The 25,360-nt window shown below is 40.4% G+C and overlaps 1 protein-coding gene across 1 annotated transcript in view; it reads left to right on the forward strand.

The window, feature by feature from the left end:
• CPXM2 (carboxypeptidase X, M14 family member 2) overlaps window positions 1-25,360 on the forward strand; it is a 68,514-nt gene that overhangs the window by 34,590 nt on the left and 8,564 nt on the right. Inside the window, exons 4-10 of the mRNA XM_051619727.1 lie at window positions 4,525-4,609; window positions 5,136-5,286; window positions 13,245-13,333; window positions 18,163-18,286; window positions 19,741-19,937; window positions 21,007-21,186; window positions 22,071-22,368. Coding sequence (XP_051475687.1) covers window positions 4,525-4,609; window positions 5,136-5,286; window positions 13,245-13,333; window positions 18,163-18,286; window positions 19,741-19,937; window positions 21,007-21,186; window positions 22,071-22,368 — 1,124 coding nt within the window. The remainder of the gene's footprint in view (window positions 1-4,524; window positions 4,610-5,135; window positions 5,287-13,244; window positions 13,334-18,162; window positions 18,287-19,740; window positions 19,938-21,006; window positions 21,187-22,070; window positions 22,369-25,360) is intronic.

Genomic DNA, 25,360 nt, shown 5'->3' on the forward strand with positions numbered 1-25,360 from the left:
TTTTTGACTTGGCTTGGTTTTGCAACTGTCAGGCAGTGGGTAATTAAAAAAAAATTATCATCATAAATATTATGAAACATTAATATTAATGGTATTTAATTGTGTGAGTCTAAAATTACTTTTTACAAGCAGAAAGCCATTTAATTCTTGGCATGCTGATTCTGTTGCATGAGTACAGTTTAATCTAAGGTTTGCCTAATATTTTTTTGGTATAGAGATGCTGCCATTTCACATGTCTTGTCATCTTATTGAGGGATACATATCTGTGTGCCTGCTTGGTTCTATTTTCTATTAATTTTAGGGGGTTTTAATGCAGATAAATCAGATTATCATGATAGCAGAAGAATCACACAGTCAGCTGGAGCCAGGTCTTTTGCAGATGATGTTGATATGAATTCTGCAAATGCCAACTCATCCCCAGCATCTTTGCCACTCTGGGTGTGAGCTTCTCCTCACCAGCACCTGCCAACCTTTCCCATTTATGTGGGGCTTTAGTGGTGTGGAAAAGCATCCTTAGAGCCTAGGATAAGAGTACCAGATTTATTTCACTTGTTGCTTATCCAGCTTTCCATAACTGAGAACTTGGCCTTAAAGCATTCCACAAAGCAGCTGCTGCACAAACAAAATAAAACTCCATCCAAATAGTCAGAAGTCTCCAGTGATTATCTTGCCTGCTGGAGGCTGGGCAGCCAAACTTTTGGCATCCCTCCTCTGCTGCTGGTTTAGCAGCCACTGGGTGTTGGGCTGAGTTGGGATTCACCCATATGTCTAATACATAGAAAGAAAAATAAACAAGTCATATAGGGGAAGGCAAGGCAGAAAAATTTGTTCTGGACCCATCATGATTTCTTTCCCTATGCTCAGGAGCCTGATGATGTTGCTAGAAAACAAAAAGTTGATTCTCTGGACAGAAACCTGCCAAGGCTGTAGGAGATCTGCTTTTAATTCTTTGCTTTGATTCAGGTTTCCTCTCTGTCCCTTGACAAGTCACTTAATCCCTCAACTTGCCTTTTTTTGGATGGGAATAAACAAGCTGGATATTTCCATGCATCACAAGAAGCTGAATTTAAAATTGAAGGTGTTCAATTAAGCCTTGTCAAAAGCTAATATATTACAGAGAAAAAACAAGTAATAAGCTCTATCACATCAAGTGAATTGGAATAATATTTTGGGTTTTGCATTTACTGTCTGTGAAATGACTTGATTAATGTTGGCAATGGATTCTGGGACTTCTCAGGCTGCTTCTGAAGAGATAAGGCTGGCATAAATTAAAAAAAAGAAAAGGATTATTAATGGGAAGGACCTGAATTCAAATGGTTCCTGTCAAATCTGTGCCTTGAGATCCCTTTCTGGCACTGATGGAATTGATGAACCAGTCTGCAAGCAGCACCTTGTGCTGGAGGATGATGAAGCAGAGGTCACCTTGAATACTTTTGAAGACAGGGTCAGGCAATAACTCCTGTATTGCCTTGTTTCCTGCCAAGAAGCAGCTCGGTGACTAAAGTACTTATTTTCTGAGTGCTGGCACAGGACTTTCCGTGAATTAAGTCTCTTTGCTTCTATAAAACCAACAAATATCCGAGAAACAGAATACCAGGTCCAGGGAGATTGTACAGAGTGAATTCAAAAGGGCTTCTATAAAACAACAATAGGGACATCCTAAGTGCTGTAAAGCTTCATGGATTTCTTTCAGCTTTCCCTTGTTCACTGCTGATGAGCCCTGAAAAGATGTGATGTGGTGCAGGAATTAATGTTTGCAAATCCCAAATCTGGGATCTTCCTGTCATCAGGTAACACCACAAAGCAGCTGACATTCCCCAATATTACTTCTAGCACAAGACTTCCCTTTAGCTGCTGTGTTTCTGTGATGGATTTCCCTGAAGGCTTTAGACTTCTTCATCTACATGAATAAACCAAGCACCATGTAGGGATTAAGCTCTTCAATTCCAGGAAGCCCTGTGCTGGCTGTAAACAGACTGGCTGATGGTTCAAGCATGTGCAACTCGTCCATCTGCTTCCTGCAAGCTTCAGACCTCCTGTGACGCACATGTGCTGAATGCTCTTCTGCTGCTCTGTATCTGTGGAAATATCTGGGATTTAAAGACACTCAGCTGTCTGGTCAGCAGCCCTGAGCATTGGTTTCTGCCTGTTTTCCAGATACTTTGAACATATTAACCCGTGCAATGTTCCTCTTCCCTGCCGCGGGGAATGTGATTTCAAAGCAGAAGTTGCAGTTTCTGAGGGGAATCTGAATATACAGCAGCTTGCTTAATATTGGCAGAATCTGTTTTTCTTATGATGTTGGGGGAAAAAAGGGAAGAATTTAAGTTCCTAGAGGCAGTTTTGCATGTAGGGCCAGAGGTAGAAGAAGGATCTGGACAACTGTGATGGCTTTATTGTGCGTTGCGACAAGTGTGAAGTGGATAGGAGAAGGGGGAATGGTTTTAAACTGGAAGAGAGGAGGTGAGATCTTAGGAAGAAATTCTTCACTGTGAGGGTGGTGAGACTCTGGCCCAGGTTGCCCAGGGAAGCTGTGGCTGCCCCATCCCTGGCAGTGTTGAAGGGCAGGTTGGATGGGGCTTGGAGCAACCTGGTCTGGCGGGAGGTGTCCCTGCCCATGCAGGGGGGTTGGGACTGGGTGATCTTTGAGGTCTCTTCTAACCCAGACTGTTCTATGGTACTTTTTCCTTCCAGGCAAGCACAGTTAATAGGATGTGGTGAGTAACCTGACATATTGCACTGATTTATCTCACCCCATGATGTTCTGTAACCCTTCTGTACTGCAAACATGAGACTGGATGTAGTCCCCTTGGTATTTTAATTGGCAAAGTACTTCTGAGAAGCATGTTACTTGTCACTCAAGATGGAATATGTGTATGACTGATCAGTGTACATTTTTGGGGGGGGAGAAGTTTGAACCTTTTTAACTGCAGGAAGTGAGAAAATTAAGGATATGGTAAATAAAAGTACTAGATTGGAAGTATTAGTATAACAGTAACATTTTTAGGCCAATAAAATGAGCTGGTTCTTTTCAAAATGACCTATGTATGCCACTCTTTTCTTACAAAATTCTGTTAAACAGGATGCCCACACTTTAGATGTTACTTGATGTGGCTTGTGAATTTGCTCTTGCTCCATCTCTGCCCCTTTTTTCTTCACCACAAGCCTGACACTCTTTTAGTGAACACAGAAAAGCTGTTTTGTCTCTTTCAACATAAGCACAGTGGAGTCAGGGTGTGTGGTCATAGGTTCCTAATATTATTTATTGATTTCAACAGAAAAGCAAACAAATGTAAGTATGTATGCGTTGCAGTATAAGGGGAAGTTTTTCTTAGAAGTTTTTGTCCTCCTAGGTGCTCCCTGATCCATAAACCTTGTTGCTTCCCCCATAACTTCCCAAATTGCCACTATTCTTTCTAGTCTCAAGAGCTTTCTTCACCCTGGTTTCACTCCCAGCAATCTGCTCGTGCAGCTCAGCTGAGAACCTGTTTTCAAGACTAACTGCTCTAGAGAACTGCAGCTTGTGCACCATCAGTTTATATCCATGCAAATAGAATTTAATCATCTTGGACTGGCTTCATGGTACAAAGATACCTCTAAGCCACAACTCTCCTCTAAGTCACTGCCTATTGAAACCAGGAAGGTGTTAGGGGGAAAAAAATTAATTACTGTTGCCTTTTCAGACTAGTAAATGTGAGAGGAGAGCTGGAGCATTACCTTCTCCACAGCTGTATAGGCATTACCATGGGGAATGCTCAGATGGTGTAGAAGCTACACAGCTTGAACTCCACTCAGAATATAGGAAGCAGCACTTTATTTCTCCTCACACTCATACTTAGCTGAGTACAGGCAAGGCACAATTCAAGTATAAATGCAGGTTTTGCTTCTTTAGATTCAAGGGGATTTTGCTGTAAATCAGATAATAGGCCAGTAGAAAGATCAGCCTTCTGAAGATTGATCTAGATATTGTACCTTAGAGTTGTAATCAATTGGACTCTGCTCTGCAGAGACAGAGTTATCTTTGTTTCTATCTATTGCTAATAAATACAAGAGTGACTGCAGGCTCCAGATGTTCTTGTATTGGAAGAAATGGAAATTTTGCTGGTTGATATTTATGGGCTTTTCATCCGAGAGGATTTATTGGGTTTTTTCCATCCTCAGTGATATTACAGACAGAAATAACAAATGTTCTGTAGCTGAAAAGGTAAGATTTTTGAACACTGGTTGCACCTGTTCTAGATAAACCATTTATCCCAAAATTTGCATATAAAAGGAAAAGATCAGAAATCCCTCACATCCTGGAATGCCAGAATATTATCTTGGTTTATTTGCTTCTGTGTGCTGGGCTTTTTTTAATAATCTATTGAATTTTTGCGTGTCACTTTTTCAGCCAAGTGTTAACATGACTTTGCCAAGTGGGATTTCCATTGCTAGCAGTCTTACCAGCTTGGAGACATGAAACATAACTTGCAGTCATACTAAGTTATGGAAAAAATAACTTAGATACTCTTTGTCTTTTTCAAGGAGTAACTGGGTGACCTCTTACAGAGTACTGGTGAGCAATGACAGTCATGCATGGACTGCTGTCAGAAATGAATCTGGAGACGTGGTGAGTATCATGAAACAGATGTTTGAAGACGTGGAGAGTGAGGGCTGTCCACGTGGAGTTCAGATTTGCAAGATAAGTCAGTATAAGATGACAAGGCCACATGTCTCAGTGGTTCTGCTAATTTTAAGAGCTAGTCATGTAATACAGAGGGGGACCCAGAGGATCTGATATGACAAACCTGCACGTGTCTGCCTAGGGATGTGAATGCCACCCTGGCAGTGGTCTTGCCTGTGAGACATGTTTCATGTTGCATGGCCTGTACAAAGGTTAGAGTCGGTCTGCTGGTCCCTGGGGACATCTCATGCCCATGAAGTGCCTTTTGTTGGAGATAAGATGTGGAGCTGTGGCTCCCTTGCCCCTCTCTGAGGGGCATGGGGGAACTGGGCTCTCCGAAGAGCTGCTCTGGCCTGAGCCACCATCAACCTGAGGCTGTATTTAGGTGACTTTATTGGTTCCTATTATCAAAAGTGCTAAAAGGCTTTTCAAAGAACTGATCTTGCCCTTTCCATGTGTTTGGCCTGCTTAGATTTTTACAGGGAACAGTGAGAAAGAGATCCCAGTTCTCAACATGCTGCCGGTGCCGCTGGTCGCACGCTACATCCGGATCAACCCTCGCTCCTGGTTTGAAGAAGGTAGCATCTGTATGAGGCTGGAAATCTTAGGGTGTCCTTTGCCAGGTGAGAGTCTTTCCCTGTTGATGTTGCCATGGCTGCCTGTGCCAGGATTCAGAAATTTTATTTCCTTTGGAGGTCTTTGCTTTTTTTGATATAATAGCTGATCTTAGTGAACAGAGCTATGCAAAAATGAAACCCCCATATCTGTCTGGATACCCAAGTGATATCAGGATAACCCTTCAAATCCAACTGCATGGTAAATGTAAGTGACTTGATTAATAAAACAGGGTTGCACAGATTGTCTGACAAGATTTTCTCTGGTGTTTGGGCTGAAGTGCAGTGCAATTAATCTTGCTGAGAGCACAGGTACTAGGGATGCAATATGATTATGTATTGGGACAGTCACTTGCAGATGTTTTAAGCTTCTAAGGCATGAAAGAACCATTATAATGATGTAGTCTGCTTTTTTGTTTTTATTTTTTTATTTAATTGTACAAACCATAGGACTGTCATTATTTAATCTGAGGGCAAATACTGTGATTGAGCTGGTGCTTATCTTGTAAGGGGGAAGGAGGGGAGTTGAGGATGCAAAAATTTGTAGCAAATTTCAAGAGTTATCAAATCCAGCATCATCCCTGGTAAGTTTCAGGTGAAGTTAAATGGTTTAATCCATGGTAAAAACTGTGGCAAACACACAACCTGCAGCTCTGTAGACACTTGCTGCCTCTAATTCCACTGTTGATGTAGGGTCTTCACATGCCAAGGAGAGGTAGCTTGGTTTTTTGTCCATTAGATACTTACTCATGGAAAAGAACCACAAACCAATCTGGGGCATGGAAAGGATAAATCTCTGATGGAGCACAGGGCAAGTATTGTCATAAAACCTCACCTGTAGGTGTATTACCATGAAGCAGAGAAACTTAGCAGCACTTGGACAACTGCTTTTCTAGGGGTAACAAATGCACCTGAATGGCAGTGAGCAGTGGTGTCCTGTGCACATGAATATTCATGTTTTCAGTAGGATTGTGATTTATTTCAACTGTGGGTTTAGAAAGCTCCAACTCTCTGGGTTGCTTATTTCCCACTGTACCTTATCAGAGAAGATAAACCATTTGGGAGAGCAATTTGTAGGAAAATTCTTATAATAATTTTCAGTTCCATAAACCTGTGCTTAAAGAGGAGAGCAAAAATGTCACTATTTTAAAAGGTGGGTTTTAAGTGCAGCAGTTATTTACACTACATTAGTAGGTGAAGGTGCTTTCAAGGTAAGGACACATCTGCACTTCCACTGCTGCAATGGCTGCTGTTCCAGCTTCTGGCAGGTCTTGGATTAGCATGGAAACAGCATCAGTGCTTCTCCCTGGCAGTCACTTATTGAGTTAATTGCCTGCAGTGGCTGATTCAGTTTATTTCTGAAAGAAAATAACAGAATCATTCATTGAGAAACACAATGGGAATGGGGTGTGTTTATTCAAAATGTAATTGGGCTGCAAGAACTAATAGGTTTTGATAAGCTGCTGACCCGTCTTTTCAGCTCAGAAAGAACTGACATTTCTTTCTTCCAGCTCATTTTCCTCCTCGCACGCAAGGCCCTCAAAACAAAGCTGTTCCTCAGGTTGCAGAGGCCTTTCCATGCACGTTTGCTTCCTGTGGGACGTGACAATTTTTGCAGTTCTCTAATTGGATTCCTCACCCTTTCTTTGTGTCATCTTACTCGTTCCAAATTGGATACCCAGCTGGTTTGGCCGTGGCTCCAGTGTCCTTGACAGTGTTGCTCTCATACTCTGTCATCTGTGGGACTAGGAATCGAGTTGTTTTTGGACAGAGGTTTCCCTCATAAAACTGAGCAAGTCTCCTAAATTCACCAAAACCAGGAGGTGGACCTCTGCCAGCTCACATACCTCCATCCTCTCCAAAAACCCATGAAGACCTACACAATGCTCAGTTTCCTTACCTGCCTGGTGTAGTTTTGATTATACTTGCACCCCAAGTGTGAACATACAAGAGACCAAGTTGTCAGGAGAAGCAGTTTGGTCCTGTTTTAGAGCTCCCACACATCATGTCCTCCTGAGACAATGCAAGGGCAGATGGGGCCTAGGGAAAAATACACTAAGAAATAAAGGGAGGTGGAAGGAAAGTAATTTTCATTACTTTTAATTTATTTTAATGTTTTTTAAACTTAGAACCATAGAATCATTTAGGTTGGAAAAGGCCATTAAGATCATTAAGTCCAACCATTAACCCAGCCCTGCCAAGGCCACCACTGCCCCATGTCCCTCAGCACCACATCTACGAGGCTTTTAAATCCCTCCAGGTATGATGATTCCACCCTTGCCCTGGGCAGCCTGTGCCAGAGACTGAAAACCCTTTTGGTAAAGAAGTTGTTCCTAATATCCAATCTAACCTCCCCTGGCAAAACTTGAGACCATTTCTACTTGTTCTGTCACTTGTTACTTGGGAGAAGAGACTGACCCCTCCTTGCTCCAACCTCCTTTCAGATGGTTGTAGAGAGTGAGAAGTTCTCCCCTGTAATGTAACTTAACTTGTAATGTTAGGGTTTGTTTCTTTATTAATCCCTGAATAAATTAAGCAATTTGCATTCAGTCTGTACTGATTATCAGCTTTCAATCACATGTGCTCACATGAAGGGTAAGAAAGGGACACCAAATGAAGGAGAAACCCAAATAAGATCTTAATATTCTAGGAAATCTTGTTAGTACTGGCAGAATGATATGAAAATGGTCAAAGACAACTAGGATGCATTCCTGTGGGTAGGGCTCCGTTGATAAACCTGCTGCATGTGCCAGGTGCACTGGAAGTTGGCTACATTGTGAGAAAAGGTTATTTAGATAATTGGAACAGAGAAGTTTCTGGTTACCTAATCAGTATTATTTATAATTTTATCAGTGAAATGCTCATATATTATTCATAAAGTGATTTTTTTTTTTTTGCTGCATTGTGGGCTAGTTTTGACAAACAACTTTTTCTAGACAATTACAGTAGCTCTACAGAGAAAACAAAAAAAGAAGCTGTGTTATGAAGCTGTGTCAGTACCATCTTTCAGGCAGCACAAGTGGTTTCTTCTTCCACCAAGGGAAAAGTATTTAGCTGTGGAGAAAAGATGCCAGAAAATCCTTCCTGTAGGACAGGGTCAGTGCAGCCATTTCTTGCTGGGGACAAAAAGAGGCCAAGAGCACCAGCATTTAATTCCCTCTCCAGTTTCCAAAAAATGTTGATATTTACAAAGATGTAGACTGACATACACAATCTTTTGCAATTGCCTCAGAGGGATGGATGTACTTTCTTTGCCTGTTCTTTCTCAAACCTAAGAAAAATCAAAAAGAAACTGCATATGATCAAAAGTACCCAGAGAGAGAAAATTAGCTGAGCTCTTCATGCATTTATTTATACAGCAGAGTATTCAAGGCAATAGGCAATTCTTTGAATGGAATACATTTGTGATGAAATTTAATTTTTAATAATTCTGATGTAGAAATCTATCATTGGCATCATGATTGTGCTATCACTTTAAACCCAAGATGAAAGATTAACTCCTGTACTGGAGTACTGGTTTTTGCATAATTCAGTCCTGTTTTCATTACTGGTTTGCCTCTTTCTTGCCAGTCTACTTGGTTACTTCTAGGACTGTGCTCATTTGGTGTAAAACTGGCTTTCTACACCTGTTTGTCTCTACAACAGTGCTAAATTCAGTGAGCTACTTGTGAGAGGAAAGTTTTGCTTAGAGTGATAGTCCTTGGGTTGTGCTTTTACCATTGCAAAGCTTCATCTTCATCTTGGCCAATTTAAAACTCTTTTGGGAGTTTGCATGAGCAAAGGCTGGATGAAGGGCCTAGAGAACAAGTCATACGAGGAGCAGCTGAGGGAACTTGGGGGTGTTTAGTCTGGAGAAGAGGAGGCTGAAGGGAGACCTCATTGCTCTCTTCAACTACCTGAAAGGAGGCTGTAGAGAGGTGGGTGTTGGCCTTTTCTCCCAAGTAAATAATGACAGGACCAGAGGAAATGGCCTGAAATTGCAGCAGGGAAGGTTCAGATTGGGTATCAGGAAGAATTTCTATACTGAAAGTGTGGTCAGGCACTGAAACAGCCTTCCCAGGGAGGTGATGGAGTCACCACCCTTGGATGTATTCAAGAAACATGTAGATGTGGCACTTCAGGGCATGCTTTAGTGGCTGAGTTTGTGGGGGTTTTCTTGTGTTTTCTCGTGGGTGTCTGTGGTGGTTTGGGGTTTTTTTCTTCGTTGATGGTTTGACTTGGTCATCTCGTAGGTCCTTTCCAACCATGATGATTCTGTGATCCAAAAAATGAGACCAAATTCAATAGTTCTCCTGGGAAAGGCCAGTGCATTGTGTTTCTCCTTAGAGAGATATGGAACATCCCCCAGCAACGCAGTGGGTGTCACTAAAAGGCTTTCTTTCATATTTTGTTAGTAAAATGAAGTGTATACTATTCTGAAGCATCAACAGTCCTCAGAATTACTATTATTATCTGAATCAAACATTAGGAAATAATTAAAATTATTAAATTCTGGTAGAAAATGATTATAATTCATTATCCTTAACTGGAATTAGTTGTTTGCTATTAGACTATACATCAGCACACATAGAAAAGAATCTATCAATAGCTGAATAACTTTATTTCATTGATTTAATGTGTTATGTTAATGCTCATGAAATAGATTGTGTGGAAAAACCTCACTTCTGATTCCTGCCAGCAGGTTTTTTCAAGATCACACTTGTGCAGTCTGTGGCATCTTCAATTTTGTAAAGAGAGGTAGAATTCATTTATTAGAAAAAATGAAAAAAATATCTTGCAAAATGCCATGCTGAGGTTTTTAAGACAGCATAAAGGATTGAGACTAGAATATTCTTTTTAATAACAACTTAGCAAAATCACTTGGATTGACTTCATTACCATTTGGAGCACCATTTGAGAACCTCTTTGAAGCCTGGAAGCCCTGTCAGGAAGACACCATACAACTCATCTGTAGGACTTCTGTGAGAAGGAAGTACATGAACAGATTGTGTTGGGAATGGATGAGAATTCTACTTCCTAAACTAGAGTAGCTTGATAATACTGTTCTGTGAGTCTTGATTTCATCTTCATGTCATTGTGAAACTCACTTCACACCTTTCCAGTGTCAGTTAAAGGAGCACTGAAATCTAAAGGAGGGAAAAAAGAAAAACACATATTGGGAGCCAAATAACTGGAAGCCCACTGGAGGAATCAGGGCTCCACCACCATGGAGGTGTTGGGTAGAGCTGTAGTATATGAGAAAACCCCTTCTGTACATCAAACCACCAAGCAATTGGTCCTCTCTGTTACTTTTTATGGGCAGTCCCCGGAGCTCTTGTGCTGGAAAGTAGTTGGGTGCTTTAGATCTTCTTAATCCTTTTACAAAGACTAGAAATATGAAGGTAACCAGGGACCTTTACCTGCAAACTTAATTACCTCTACTTGTAAGGTGAAGGTTAGTGGTAGTAAAAAATTAATCTATTTCTCTGTGTAAAAGTGTCACATTTTTGCAGGATCTTTTCTCCCTGGAAGAAAGAATGACTGCCTGAGCTTGTGCCATAAATAAGAGACCTTCAATTCTAATTCATCTGTGGCTTGAGTTTTTTCATCGCTCTTTCTCAGTTTTAGAGAAGAAAATGTTTTTTGCCAAAGTGAACCTAACCAGCTGTGGACAAGACTTGTCTTTCTACATTTTAGCTTTTAAATTTTTTAATTTCAATTCCTGCTACAGCAGAAATCCAGTGAGCCAAGCAGAGGCTCAGGTAGAGCCTGGCAAAATGCGAGTGTTACTTCTCAAGGGAGCTGTCAATCTGTGCACTGGTTTTGAAGAAGGACCAGAGATACAATCATTCTCACTCCACAGTTTCGTTTGTGTCCCCCAACTCTGCAGCATTCAGTGTAATTCCCATGATATTAATGTTTGATATATGGAAAAAAGTGTCAGACTTTTAGAGAAATGAGATTAAACTAGCAGGAAAAAACGTATCAGTTGCTGTGTATTTTGACTTGTGGTGAGAGAGAAAGCCTTCAACATCCTGGCAGTTTTATGATGTTTATTTTTATATTTTCACAACAGAAGGCTATATTTACAACAGCAAAGCTATTCTGGGTGGTATTAAACATATTGTCTCTTTCTAGAAGAAGTGGTTTGGTCATGATTCTCATTTCTCAGTCATCAAGATATTAATGGAGAATTTCTATATATCAATGTGTTGGCTCTGAGGAGTTTGACATTCCAGAGTCCTCTGCAGGGTTAGTGCAGCATTGTTGCTCTCAGTGGACTTGCATTAATTTAGCTTGCAGTTAGGTTGGAAAGAAGACCTAAAAATTCAGGTGAATTTTGTGAAACTCAGCTCTCTTGATTCTTCAAAACTGTGTCCTGATCTGATTAGGCTTCAATTCAAGCCCATTTCCAGACAGACTTACAGGATAAGTTCTTACTAGGAAGGACAGACTGCATTGAATGACCAAATTTTTTTGAGGCAAGATGTGTTTTTGGCAGATTTTCCAGTCATTTTTGGAAAGCAGTGTTCAAAAGACCTTCCAGTATTTCTGCTGTAGATTAGGGAATGGAAGTGGAATCAAGCATGGGAATGAAGAGTAAATCAGTGGTAGAGAATATAGGTAATGTTACAATTAACTTAGTGGAGCTTGCATGTTTCATTTAATAAAGAACTTAATTCAGAATTTCCTTTCCTTCTACACAAAAAAAACCCCCAACACTTTTAGAATGTGTAGGAAGAACAAATTTGAGACTGTGAAGGTTTCAATGTCAGAAAAATGAAGCTTAAACATATTAAATGATAAGGTATTTTGAAGCTTTGAGTTTTCTGACATTCCATTAAGTGTTTGTTGTAGCAGGGCAGTAGCTGTATATTCTTCCTTCTAATAAATATGATTTTTTCACCAAGAAAAATCACAGCTGATAGGTGATAGTGTTTGGGTTTTTTTTTTTAAAAAAGAAAAAAGCCCATATTTTTCTTCTCTAGAGACAGTGTCTTTTGGCTGCACCACAGTAAGACAGGATATTTAAGCTTTCATACTTCGCTTTTTTCCCCATAATTTTAAATGAAGATGATTTTGTGCAAAGGGAAAACATTTTCAAAACAGCCTGGCAGCCACTGGTTTGATAAAGGATTATTTGAAATTCCAGATATGGCAAATTAAGGAATGTGCCCAATGTTTTTCAAATAGACTTGTTTATCTCTAAAAATTAATATTTTAAGCTAGCAGCACATATATTAGGAAATATAAAGTTGAGCCCTAACAGTCTTGAGCAATTTGGATTTTTTTTTCCAGGTGAATGGCCTGGAAAGTCAAGGAAACAAAGGCTTTTATTCTAACCACATATTCTCCTTTGATACTTCAACACACACATAAATTATACCCACCCAGAAAAGAATGTGCTTATTACTTTAAAATTAAGACCTCAAATTCCACACACACAAGTGTAGAAAAATAATCAGGAATTAATATTACACAAAGTAGATTCTTTCCTCATTTTGCAGGCAGTGCATAGACTCAGGGAGTACTCCTCAAGAAAAAGAAAAGATAATTCACTGAAACAGTAAATTAATCAGGTAGATGCCAAACATTTACTGCAGCTTTTTCATCTGGTGTTATTTTTTTTTCCCACTCATTATCTTGCATGACTCATCATTTTCCAGTGTATTTTGTTCTCCTCTGCATCCTAAGGATGCTCTTCTGCTGAAGTTCAGTTGCTTGTGCAGTGGAGCTGTCTAGCAAGGTGATGCCTGTTGCCTCTTTGCTTATCTTTGGATCTATATGAGCTGATTTGTGCAGTAATATATCAAAAGAGTAAAAACATTTCCAGTGTGGTGTTTCTCTGAATTTTGCTTTTGAAAACCTGTTTTAAACACATATAGGTCAGGGAATTTCAGATTTCCACATTCTTTGCATGCATTGTGGCTAAACATCTTTGTCTTTGAAATTCATTGGCACATGAATATTATTCTTTCTTTTCTCAGACCCAAATAATTATTACCACAGAAGAAATGAAATGACAACCACAGATAACCTTGACTTTAAGCATCACAACTACAAGGAAATGAGGCAGGTAGGCAAAGAGGCTGCACTGTGACCTCTGGATGGAGGGTGGATGGGTGCAGGCTTTTAAACTTTTATGGGATTTTAATTCTACCTTTAAAAAAATGTTATTAAACTGAGTCTGCAATCTTTTGTTATAAGACTTTTTTTTTTCTGTTTTAATCTGTTAAACGCAGTAATCTTAAAATCCAAAAGTCTTAATCTGTACCTCATCTCACCTTCAACATCTGACACTACGTGACAGAGGGAGTATTTACACCTAATGTGCCATCATTTTTCTCCCATGTTTCTTTGGGTGGTGAATGTTACAGTGGTTTCTGCTTTCAAATATGACCTTGTCTTAGCCATCAGAATTCTGTATTTCAGTGTTTTTCACTGTCCTATCACCACAGGTGTGGGTTGTCCTTAAGAAATATTTCTGCCCACTTTCTCTGCAACCAGGAAGATAATACATTTGGACTTGAAGTGTGTGAATCATTTGCTGTGTGCTGAATTTTTAGTGTATTTATACTGCATGAATCACCATTCTTTTTTATTGAGCAATTGTGGACTGACTCACACATTTATTTTGGTAGAGATTTCAAGGCCTATATTTCTTATCACAAAGATCAGACATATAGAAACTCAATTGGCAGAGCTACTGCCAAGAACAATAAAATAAAGTGTATTTTAGGTTCTTCTTACAGAAAGACAGGTTGGTCAGCTTAGAAATGATCTTGGGGAAAAAGCTGCACCTTTAAACCAGAATGTTGTTCTCCTTTTCACACAAGTAGAAAACTTGCAACTGTGGATGAGAGCTGGTCAGTTGTGAACTGTCTTTGACAGTGATCTCCCAGTTTCTGGTTTTCTCTGTCTCAGAATGGTTAATTTATTTAGAGCTCATTGGATTCTAGCTGGGTTCAGCTGCTGGTAGCCAGAAAATTGTAATTTGGGTTGCAATAGGTCTCATATCTCCAAAGCTGTTCTTAGACCTTCATCACTTCTTTCCTGTGTAAAATGGGACAAAAACTCAATATCCAGAGTTAACTTAATATTTTTTTAATTAGTCTGCATTGTTGTCAGTTTTGTTAGCCCTTTCACTGCCAAACAATGTTAGAAAAATGCTGTTCTTTGGAAGATATTTATCATAAAGCTGGAAGAAGGCAGAGGAGGAGAGGGTGTTCTCTGGGCTGTTTGGGAAGCATGACATTGCACTGTAATGTCAGGTATTTGTGAGAGGGAGGGTTTTTCTCAGTGTCTGAATATTTTAATAGAACTCTCTGTTTAGGTAGATGATGTTTATAGTACTATTTTTTTTCTCTTAAAAGGACATTCAAGGCTCTGAAAGGCAAAATTCACTGTATCTCTTATGCAGAAGTCAGGACTGTCTTACAGTCCAAAATATTTCTATGATTTATCCATGCTGTTTAGGATGCTGTTAAAAAGGGTTGAAAGATAGCCTCAGAAATAAGTTGAGATGGACATTGAAGTACAACCCTGTCTTTGAAACAACAAACCCAGATCATATCCTGCTTCAGAAACAGGAGTGTTAATTTTAAAATCCATTTAATTGATTGTGACTCATACCTGTAGACAGGCCAGCCTCCAACCACCCATGAGGTCTTGTGTTGCTCTTCACAGTCAGCTACGTTTCTGGATGTGATGTAGTGCTAATACAGAGCATTGAAGAACATTGTATATGTTACCAGTGGAACAGGTTTCTTTGAAGGTGAAACAGCCTCAAAGGTATTGCATGCAATTCCAGATCATTAACCCCTATCTAAAAGTCTCCAAGCTGAAGGAGGACGTGCTTTCTGGTTGGGCTTGCAGCAGAACAAGAGCTATGGAGATCTTGGTAGCAATAGGCTAACGGGTGGTCTCCTTGATCTTAAGGGTCTTTTCCAACCTCAATAATTCTATGATCACCACAGAGGACAACAAAGGGCATTGACTGCCAGCCCTATTGTCTTCTCTAAGTGTAGATGGCACTTAGACCTATATTTAATACACCTTTGCTGCCAAAGAAAGAAATTGGACCTTTGGAGACCAGTTTTGCAGGGCTTCTTCAAAGACCACATGCAGCCTTTTTGCAAGGCACTAATAAGGTAAATAATTGGTAGTGACAAACAAACAGGAACTGTCAAATAAGAGCTGTTAGCAAGTGTAATTGTGAAAGTGGTTTACAGTCCTGCTGGTTGTTAATAAAGCCCTGACTGACTGTTCTCATCAATTGCCTTTGACAGTTTGTACAAAGCACAAAGAAAACTCTGTGACATTTCAGGTGACCTATTGTGCTGTTCGTAGGAAATGGGTATGAGAAAAGCAGATAGGAAATATGTTCATTTTCAGTATTGTATCTACATGTAAACATTACTATATCCATACCATTATGAAAGACCCACAGTGAAGTTTACTGCAGAGGCCCTAATTCAGGAGGGGTTCTTTGTTTGCCTCAGAAAGTAATCACTTGCTTGCAATTAAAGAAATGATAGGGACTTTACTGAGGCCAACACAAATTTCCTCAGATTGTTGTGTACTTTGGGCTCGGTTCTAGGCGTTTCCCTCACTAGTTATGAACTTTTAACACACTTTTAACTGTTTTCCTAAGTGGGTGCTCGGGGTATCCCATGGCCACGGGGGATTTCTGAGGCCCCACACTCCTGAGGATGGGCTCATTTTCCCTATTTCACATCCTGGGCAGCTGCATGGATGCAGAAATACATCAGCCAGGAGGGATTTTCTTGCAGTTTGAAGAGAGTACAGGGAGAGGAATTGGTAAACACACAGCTGAGACAGTAGCATGATCTATATACTATAGAAAACAGTTTTTAACCTACTAAAACAGACCTTCTTTTAACGCAGTATCTGTACTCATTGGCAGAGTGAAAAAAAAATATATATATTTATCTCTGGAGAAAAACACTGTATCTGATCCAATAATAATCCATTCCATCTTCTTGTCAGTAGGACATAATCCCAAAAGAGTGAACCTTCAATGAGTTTTGTTTTGTGAGGGTCTCGCAAGAGTTCTGTAGATCCATGTCCTTTGGTGGGATCCTTAGTTCATTATGAGCGGGTTCAAATGAGACAGATCTTGATCATGAACATTTAGGGCATTTTGTCTCAAAAAGATGGGACTTGGTTCAACCAAACACTAGAAAATATAAACCAAAGTCCCCTGGCTTCACCTCTGTGGTTCAGCTGGAATAGCAAATGATACCCACTTATGTCTAGTTCCATGGCAGTGACTGGGTACCCCCAATATCAGCACCTTGATGATGGTGACAGTGGTGAAAAAAAGACATGAAACTAAAGAACACACTGAAGGGGCATAAATGTATTTTTCAAACAAGTGCCAAAAGAAATTCTTGCAAAAGATATTGTTTCTTACATGTATAAAACCAGTATGTGAGATGAACAAACGTACCAAAATGCCATCTTTTAATTCCCTTTGCAACGTGGTTATAAATAGAAGTGAAGCCTTTTATCAGAGGAATTTTAATGATATTATTCCCAATGTGAATTGTGTTTCAACTTAGATTTGCTAAATGGTGGCATGGGAATTGGACACATCTAATTACTGCATTTTTTTAAATCATCAGTCTTGTGATCATCCAATATTGTTTCTAAATTAACACTGTGTGAGCACAGGGTTTTGTTGTGCTGCAGTATTCCTTCAGTAATGTATTCATCCTTGTTTATGAAAAGATTGTTTAATTAATAGTCCCTAGGGTTCCAATTTGCAGTAAAGTCCTTTCTTTAGTGACTTCTAATGAAAAAAAAAAAAGAAACCAAACAAATTATTGCCATTTAAAGCTATAAATTTTAACATTCAGCTGAAATGCCACAGTAAAGAGTGTGTTTGTGGGACACTCTAGACTCCAGATACCCTTACCTGGACGACATCTGGGTAACTCCACTGGTTTAAATGGAACTATGCCCTTAACTGTGACCTTCCCAATGCACTTAAGTACTAAAGCCATTTCATTATATTTTGCCTACATCTGCAGTATCAGCAGGAACACCGAGTAGATTTTGACAGGAGGAATGTCTTCACCCTGGCTGTTGGCATTTCCACTATTAATTCTATTTTTTGTTGAACTTGAAGCAAATTGTGAGGAATCTGTTCTTCACTGAAGGAGTAGATACGGCTGTGTTTATAGAGTAATTCAAATTATATCTCTTTGGCCACATCAGCACTGCCTTAACTAACAATTTTTCCCATATGAGCTTTCACGTTAGAACACAAGAAGTGTGGGCTCGGTTTCTACCTCAGTGGAGGCAGGTGTAATCAGAATTCCCTGGCAAAATGATGTTTAAATTAATTCTATCATTCTCCCTCCGTTTGCTTTGAACTGAATTGCTGCCTCACAGGGTGAAGGAGAGAACTATCTCCTTTACTGGGCAGAGTGTGTCTGTGACAACCTGTGATGTACATACATTGCCATAACACCAACATCCTGGGTCATCTCAAGTCACTTAGCTGTAGTAAATCACAGAGTATATGGAAGGAAGCTTTAAGGTGGCTAATTATTTTTTTTCTGCTTTTATTCCCATTGGATTTCTCCCTCAAGTCTTTAATTTCATTATGTTAGAAATGCATCTCAAGTAAGAAAGGTTTTGAAGCTCACCTACCCTGTGGTGTTTCAGCAGAGAGTATTCAGCTTGTTCCAGCTGAGCGAACATGTTGTGTGCTAGGGGAGCTGTAATTCATGGAGTAAACATAAAGCTTTTAGAACTAAGAAATAATCAGAAAAGAAAATGAAGGTTTTGCTACAACCAATTTGGGATGAAATAATGAAGAGCAGATCTCTTTTGGTGCTGCATTGTCTAACGAGATGTCATTTCTTTTGTTGGCAGCTGATGAAAACTGTGAATAAAATGTGCCCGAATATCACAAGAATTTACAACATTGGAAAAAGCCACCAAGGACTAAAGCTGTATGCTGTTGAGATTTCTGACAACCCAGGAGAGCACGAAGTTGGTTAGGATTTAGTCTAACTAAATCTGTTGAAGGGTGATGGGATTTGGCTTCCCCCCCTGCCCGTCTCCCCCCCCCCCCTTAATCCTCATTTTCTGTATGTGCAGCAGTTATCACTGATGGAATTATGCTCACAGCAACAAAGATTTCAAAAGTATGTGGGAGGAATTTCAGAGCTAAATTTCTAAATTGGGAAGAGGAGGCTGAGCACAAATAGAAGGCATTTTGAATGTGGGATCAAATTCTTTAATGATAATTTTATTCTTTACATTAACAAAAGCGAATTTTAGTGCTGGGGAATGGATTTCAGTTGTGGGGATTTCGGTAGCTTTGGATAGAAATCTGCTGTTTTATTTTTTTTTCTATGGAGTGAATGTATTGCAAGCAAGTAATTATCTTTGGGGAGTGTTGAAGTATAACTTCCAATGGGGGTAGAATTCTTCAGAATAGAAATCCAGCCTTTGGCCCCTCTGTGGAGAAAAATAAAGATCTCATTATGATAGTGCCTGGGGCAGCTGTTGGGATAAAGGTATCTGGTGCTTTTCCATGTCCATAAATACCCTGATATGTGTTCATCCCACCCAAGGAAGAACACTGTGATGTCATCCTAAAGCATCTGCTTTGCCATAGCAGATGGACCACCATAGGTGTAACCTCTCAGTAGAGCTGGGGCTGACCTCATGCTGCAGTCTCTGAATCTCACATGTGAACACCAGAACAATTCATCTAACCTACCTTGTCCACTTACCTATATCTGAGAGTCCTGCAGAAAACACGCAACAAGTGTCTCATGGGCCAGACAAACTGGGAGGGTGGAACAGGCCATAACTTGGCCAGTCTGGTCCTTCCTGTTGGTGTTTGCAAGCGTTATTCACAAAAAGGACAACAGAATTATGGGGCTGTTTTTAGGAGGTGGCACAGCTCCTAATCAACTCTGAAGTGTTTTGTAGTTGAGTGCAAGTGTTAAGGTATTCAATATAACCTTGAAAAATATACACCAACCTGTTTGGTTTTGTGAATGAAGGAAAAGAAATGTATGAAGTCAGAGATCAATTCTTTACAGTAACTGACTTATCTTTTAAGAGCCTTAACATCAGTCCCAAGGAACTACCAGCACTGTCTTTCTTTTGTTATTTTTAGACTATCAGAATTTTTTAAATCTACCTGTAACATGCTGAAATTATGAGATCAATTAAGAAATCTGTTTAATGAAAATGGATTTTGAAGGTTTTACTCTGTGGTTTTAGGTATCGCTCATATATATAAACCTGTTCTAAAATAGAAATGAAAAGCAATTATTTGTTTCTGTAGAGTTACATTTTCATTTATCAGTTCTTCAGTTCAGGCATTTCTCTACCTCTCCCTGATTGAGATCTTGCTGATTGACACCAGTGTCACTTGGTTAGGTATTTGATTTGCTGCTCTGACTACAGTTCTGCCCCTTGTGTTTTCAACAGGTGAACCAGAATTTCGGTACATTGCAGGAGCTCATGGAAATGAAGTGCTTGGACGGGAGCTAATCCTTCTGTTAATGCAGTTCATGTGCCAGGAATACCTGGCTGGGAACCCTCGCATTGTCCATCTCATTGAGGATACCAGAATCCACCTCCTGCCCTCGGTCAACCCTGATGGATATGACAAGGCATATAAAGCGGTAAGAAGGTTATGACTGTGTCAAGGAATCATTTCCATAGAATCCCAGACTGGTTTGGATTGGAAGGGACCTTAATGATCCTCTGTTTCCAACCCCCCTGCCATGGACAGGGACAACTCCCACTAGATCAGGTTGCTCTGGGAAGCAATTTAAGAACTTTCCATTTTTACTTCTCTTAGATCAATGAAATCTGCTCTTGTTGTCATTATTTCTTTATTTTTTTCAAAGATCATATTTTACAAGCAGCCAAAAGGAGTAAATCAAATATTAAAGACATCAAAGAAAACATAAACTAATGAAACCTCTTATTAAGACAAAAAGCTGAAAGGAACAGTATCTTATGTGCCACTGTTTAACAGGATGAGGTGCACGGAAAGGAGGGTCACAAAGACTGCCAGAATAAACCATACTGAGGTGTACAGATCAATGGAAACACCATTCTGGAAAATTAAGAAATTCATGTGATGTGTTTCTCATGAGAAACCAAGCTGAGCACATGAAAATTTGCATTCTTCCACATCTGAAATGTAAGAGTCCATCTTTAAGGAGAACACAATGTGTAGGGCATTGTAATAATTCAGTCTGGAAGAAGACAGACACCAGGAGGAAAAGTTGCAGAGTCTGGTCAAATGCACTGGAAAATCTTCCAGGGCAGTCTGTAGGGGACTGGAATGCAAAAGCCACATTCACAGCCATGAAAGGGAATATGTACCATCCCTATTGCAATCCAGGGGCAAACCAGTCTGAAACAGAAACCTTAACAACAAACCAGGATAATTCAGCTAACCCCAAGTCACTTTTCGTGGGTTTAGCTTCATCTCATTCGAGGTTTCATCTAAAATGAAAAAAAAAAAAAAAACATAACAAAAAAACCCCACCTAAAACCTAATTATTAATTTTGGTTAATTAAATAATTTATCCTTCCATTTCTGGGAATAGAATTATCTCTGACACCCAACAGAATCCCAGAATCCCCAGACACTCTACTGAAGAGTCCCAGGTTGCTTTGTTTTTCTGAATGAGCATTTATCTTTTTTTTCCTCCTTTCTTTTTTTTTTTTAAATCTAAGGGTTCAGAATTAGGGGGCTGGTCTCTAGGACGATGGACTCAGGATGGCATTGACATCAACAATAATTTCCCTGATTTAAACTCTTTGCTCTGGGAGTCTGAAGACCAGAAGATGAGTAAAAGAAAAGTTCCAAACCACCACATCCCAATTCCTGACTGGTACCTGTCTGAAAATGCCACTGTGAGTAAGACAAGAGGAAGGGAAACACAAAAGCTATGCAGGCTGGAAGACTGAGCTTTACAACATGTCTTAGGAAATTAGTAACTTGTAGGTGAAGTTGTATACCTGATCTAAGCTACTTGTCAAGGCTTTCCTGTTAGTCATTGAAAATGCACCAAAAAGCACCGTTCACTCCTGTGTTTCAGAGGCAGCCCTTGGGGAGGTAACTGCTTCTTGGAGGTTCTTTTTTTTTTCCCCCCTGGGCTATTGTGAGAACATGGAGGACTCAATACCCGACTTTTAGGCAGCAACAGGTAGACAAAGAGAAACCCATTGCAGGGCTCGGTCCTCTGAGCCAGGCCTCTCTGTAGTTTTGTGGGCTAAGTGAGCTCCTTGCCAAGACAGTCAATGTACAGATTTCTCCTGTTTTCTTATTTGCTCCTATCTGAAACATATTTTTATTCAAAATAACCCAGCAAGTGCTGAGGTTTATGCAAAATCAATGCAGTGGCTTATCTTGAAGTCATTTATTGGATCATAGTGCCAAAACTTTAACTTAGTTTTGCATGACCTTTGATTATAATGGCAACTATACATAGTGCCTGAGATTCCCTCAGATTGTGGGGAAGACACTGAACTGTGGCAGTTCTGTGGGCTTTAGAAATATTTCTGTGTTTACGATCCCTAATTTCAAAAACTCCCTTCACCAGATGGAGAGGGAGCAGTGGTGTGGTCTGGCATCTCTGGCTTCACTCTATGTGCATGTTCCCGCTGCCCACGTTAAGGACATGAAGGTTGTGTTGATTTTTATGGGTTGTCAGTGGGACTCCTGTGTCTGGTCTGCCTTTGAAAGATGATTGAATTTCACAGGTCGAAACACAAGCCACTGTTTCATTTTCTTCCAGGTGGCAGTCGAGACACGGGCAATAATAGCCTGGATGGAGAAAATCCCTTTTGTGCTGGGTGGCAACCTGCAGGGAGGAGAGCTGGTGGTGGCCTACCCCTACGATATGGTGAGATCCATGTGGAAAACCCAGGACTATACCCCTACCCCAGACGACCACGTCTTTCGCTGGCTGGCCTATTCCTACGCCTCCACACACCGGCTGATGACAGACGCGAGGAGGAGAGCGTGTCACACTGAGGACTTCCAAAAGGAGGATGGAACTGTCAACGGAGCCTCCTGGCACACCGTGGCTGGAAGTAAGTGTCTGTAGAAAGTGGAATTATCATGGCCTTGCTAAATATGCTAGTGCCATCGCTGCCTGGTGAGCATCGCAGAGGCAACGGTGGCAAAACCTGTGCGCTGGGAGGAGTGTTTCCTCATCTGAAAGGCTGTTTGTTGCATTTCATCAGAGGATTGAAGGAGACTGTGTCACTAATACCTGGTGGCCACTTCATAGAAAGGCTTAGAGAGTTGGGGCTGTTCAGCCTGGAGAAGAGAAGGCTCCAGGGAGACCTTAAAGCACCTTCCAGTGCCTGAAGGGGCTCCAGGAAAGCTGGGGAGGGGCTTGGGACAAGGGCAGGGAGACACATGATTTGATGGCTTTTGCATTGGCTGGTGTAAAGTTAATGCTGGCCAGACTTTACAAGCTAGAGCCAGGAGTTAAGTTCCCAGATATTTTCTCTGGAGGTTAAAAAGTGCTGGGTGAATTCAGGGGGCAAGATTGAGCTGCTTTGATCACAATGCCAATGCCTGACAATACATTCCTAAGCATTACTGCAAATTCCCAAAAACAACCCTTCTGAATGCTAACTTGATTGCTTAATTATCTAATTCATGAGTTCAATTTTCCTGAGTGCTATAAGAAACACCATTATGAATTGATCCAAGACCAATGACATTGACCATGTCGCTAACAGCTGTCACAATAAGTTACAGTAAGTAATGATATTGATGCTGAATAGTATCTTGATTTCTTAGTAATAATTACATATTGGATTTGGTTCATCTGATTTGTTTTATTGCTTTATGATGTATTTCCTTATAATTTACATCCTGTTCTCTTCCATTACAATGGACTTCCTTGGAGGACAATGCTGGAATGTTGCTTTTGTTTCCAGTTCTTTACACCTTGGACTCCATACTAAGCCTCAGAATAAGTGGTTTCCATTGGAGCTCAGCCTCCAACTTGCAGAACAGTTTAGGTTTCTTCTCTATATAAACAAATAATAGAATCACAAACTGGTTTGGGTTGGAAGGGGACTTAAAGATCATCTAGATCCAACCCCCCTACATGGACAGGGACACCTCCCACCAGCCCAGGTTGCTCCAAGCCCCATCCAACCTGCCCTTGAACACTGCCAGGGATGGGGCAACCACAGCTTCTCTGGGCAACCTGGGCCAGGGTCTCACCACCCTCACAGGGAAGCAGAGAGTGATTTGTATTGCAGATGTCTATATGCATACATGTATATCATCTGATCATCAACCAATGGCACCTTGCACTCTAACAGGTTGTCCAAACATGATTCTAGGTTTGGAGAGAGATTTCCTTTATGCTATTTCACTCTCTAATTCATGACTTTACAGATGTAGTCGTATCACTCTCTCCACTTTTCTGTTTATTTACCTCTTAGATCAACATGTTGCACTTTCCCTAACCCCCTGCATGCTCACTGCCTGGGCAGTCACTGAAGGTGACACACCAATATGTCACTTGCTGAAAACTGTCCTCCTGCTCTCTGCTGTGGGTGGCATCTCCTGGCTAGAGCACATCTTGAAGCTGCTCATCCTCTCTCTCCTCACCCATCTGCTGCCTGGCCTTGCCATGATCATGAACATAAACTTTTCCCTGCTTATGCCATGGGAAAAATTAGAAGGGATTTTTCTAATTCCTTTTCAGCACCAGAGAGTCCCTGGAGAAGTATGTACACCACAGATATCTTGCACAGATATCCGTAGGCCTTTGAAACCCAGCCATGCTATTTCCTGCATATATTTTGGACTGCAATGAACACAAGTTCTTCAGCAATTTTACTTCTAATGTTTCTGCACTGGGTGAACTGCACAAAGGCAAAGAACAGATGAATTTAATTTTATTTCCAGTGTTTTCTAGGCTGACTCTGCATGTTTCAGACACTGCATGGAGAGTTGCTCTTGGCAACATGAAGCCACTTCCTTAAACACATGTATTAAAACTGAGCAATTACTGCATATTGCAAAACATTTCACAATAGATTAATCAAGACGTAATACAGTATGTGAAGGGAAAATAACTGTGGCTGTTTCTCAGAGGGAACGTTTATGCAGAGTGGCATGTGCCACTGGCTGATATTTAGCTTTCCCCATGAATGACAGTGAAAAGTTTAACATCTGTAATGTATAATCCTCCTGTTCTGCAGCCAGAAGGCACCGAGGGTTCTTTAATTACTTGATTACAGTTCTTTGATAATTGGGCAGACTAGGGGTGGTTGTTTTTTTCAAACTCTTTTCGATCAGAAGCACTTGACAAATGCGTTTCCTGCTGATCTTTGCCATTTAAAATCTAACAATTAATTACCATTAATCAGTTTTTTAAAAATAATTTTATTAGGCATGCAGGTGGAATAAGAAAGGAAGCTCACATCATGTTCTTGTACTGTGTCATGTTATTTGTGTCATTGTGGAGAACTAATAAATGGAATTTCTCAAATGAATAATAATGAGAAATGGGAGAGAAACTTGGAGAATAGAAACTTTTGAGATCTGTATCTCAATACAAGCTTTCCTAGTGATCAGGACCTTTGCCAAGGTCACAGAACACTCTGTAATGTAAAATTTCTACCCAGGACAGTGTCCAGGATTAATAAAGGTTCCTTAAAAGCAAAGCACCAATTTTTTGCTGTAAAGAGAGACCTTTCCTAACATCTTCCTGGTGTGCCTCCATTTCCTCCACCGATACCAGAGAAGCTTTACCTGGAATGTGATTAAATTGTTTGTTTGGTTGGGGTTTTTGTGCTAAATATCTATTTCTGTGAAGTTTTGTGGTGGCAGGAGGAGGCTGCTCTCTCTTGCAAAGGGATTGGAGATGTGATGCTGGGCTGACACAGTGGCCTGGCCTGTCATGGTGGCATCTTGCATCCTCTGTTTCAAACATGTTGATGGGAGGCTGTCTCTGCAAGGTCTTGTTCTATTAAACATGTAACTCTGGTGCTTTGTTACAGGAGACTTGGCATTTCTAAAAAACTTTTGCCCTGCCAGGTCTGCAGCCTA

Source organism: Apus apus, chromosome 4 (genome assembly GCF_020740795.1).
Source record: "Apus apus isolate bApuApu2 chromosome 4, bApuApu2.pri.cur, whole genome shotgun sequence".
Taxonomy (NCBI): domain Eukaryota; kingdom Metazoa; phylum Chordata; class Aves; order Apodiformes; family Apodidae; genus Apus; species Apus apus.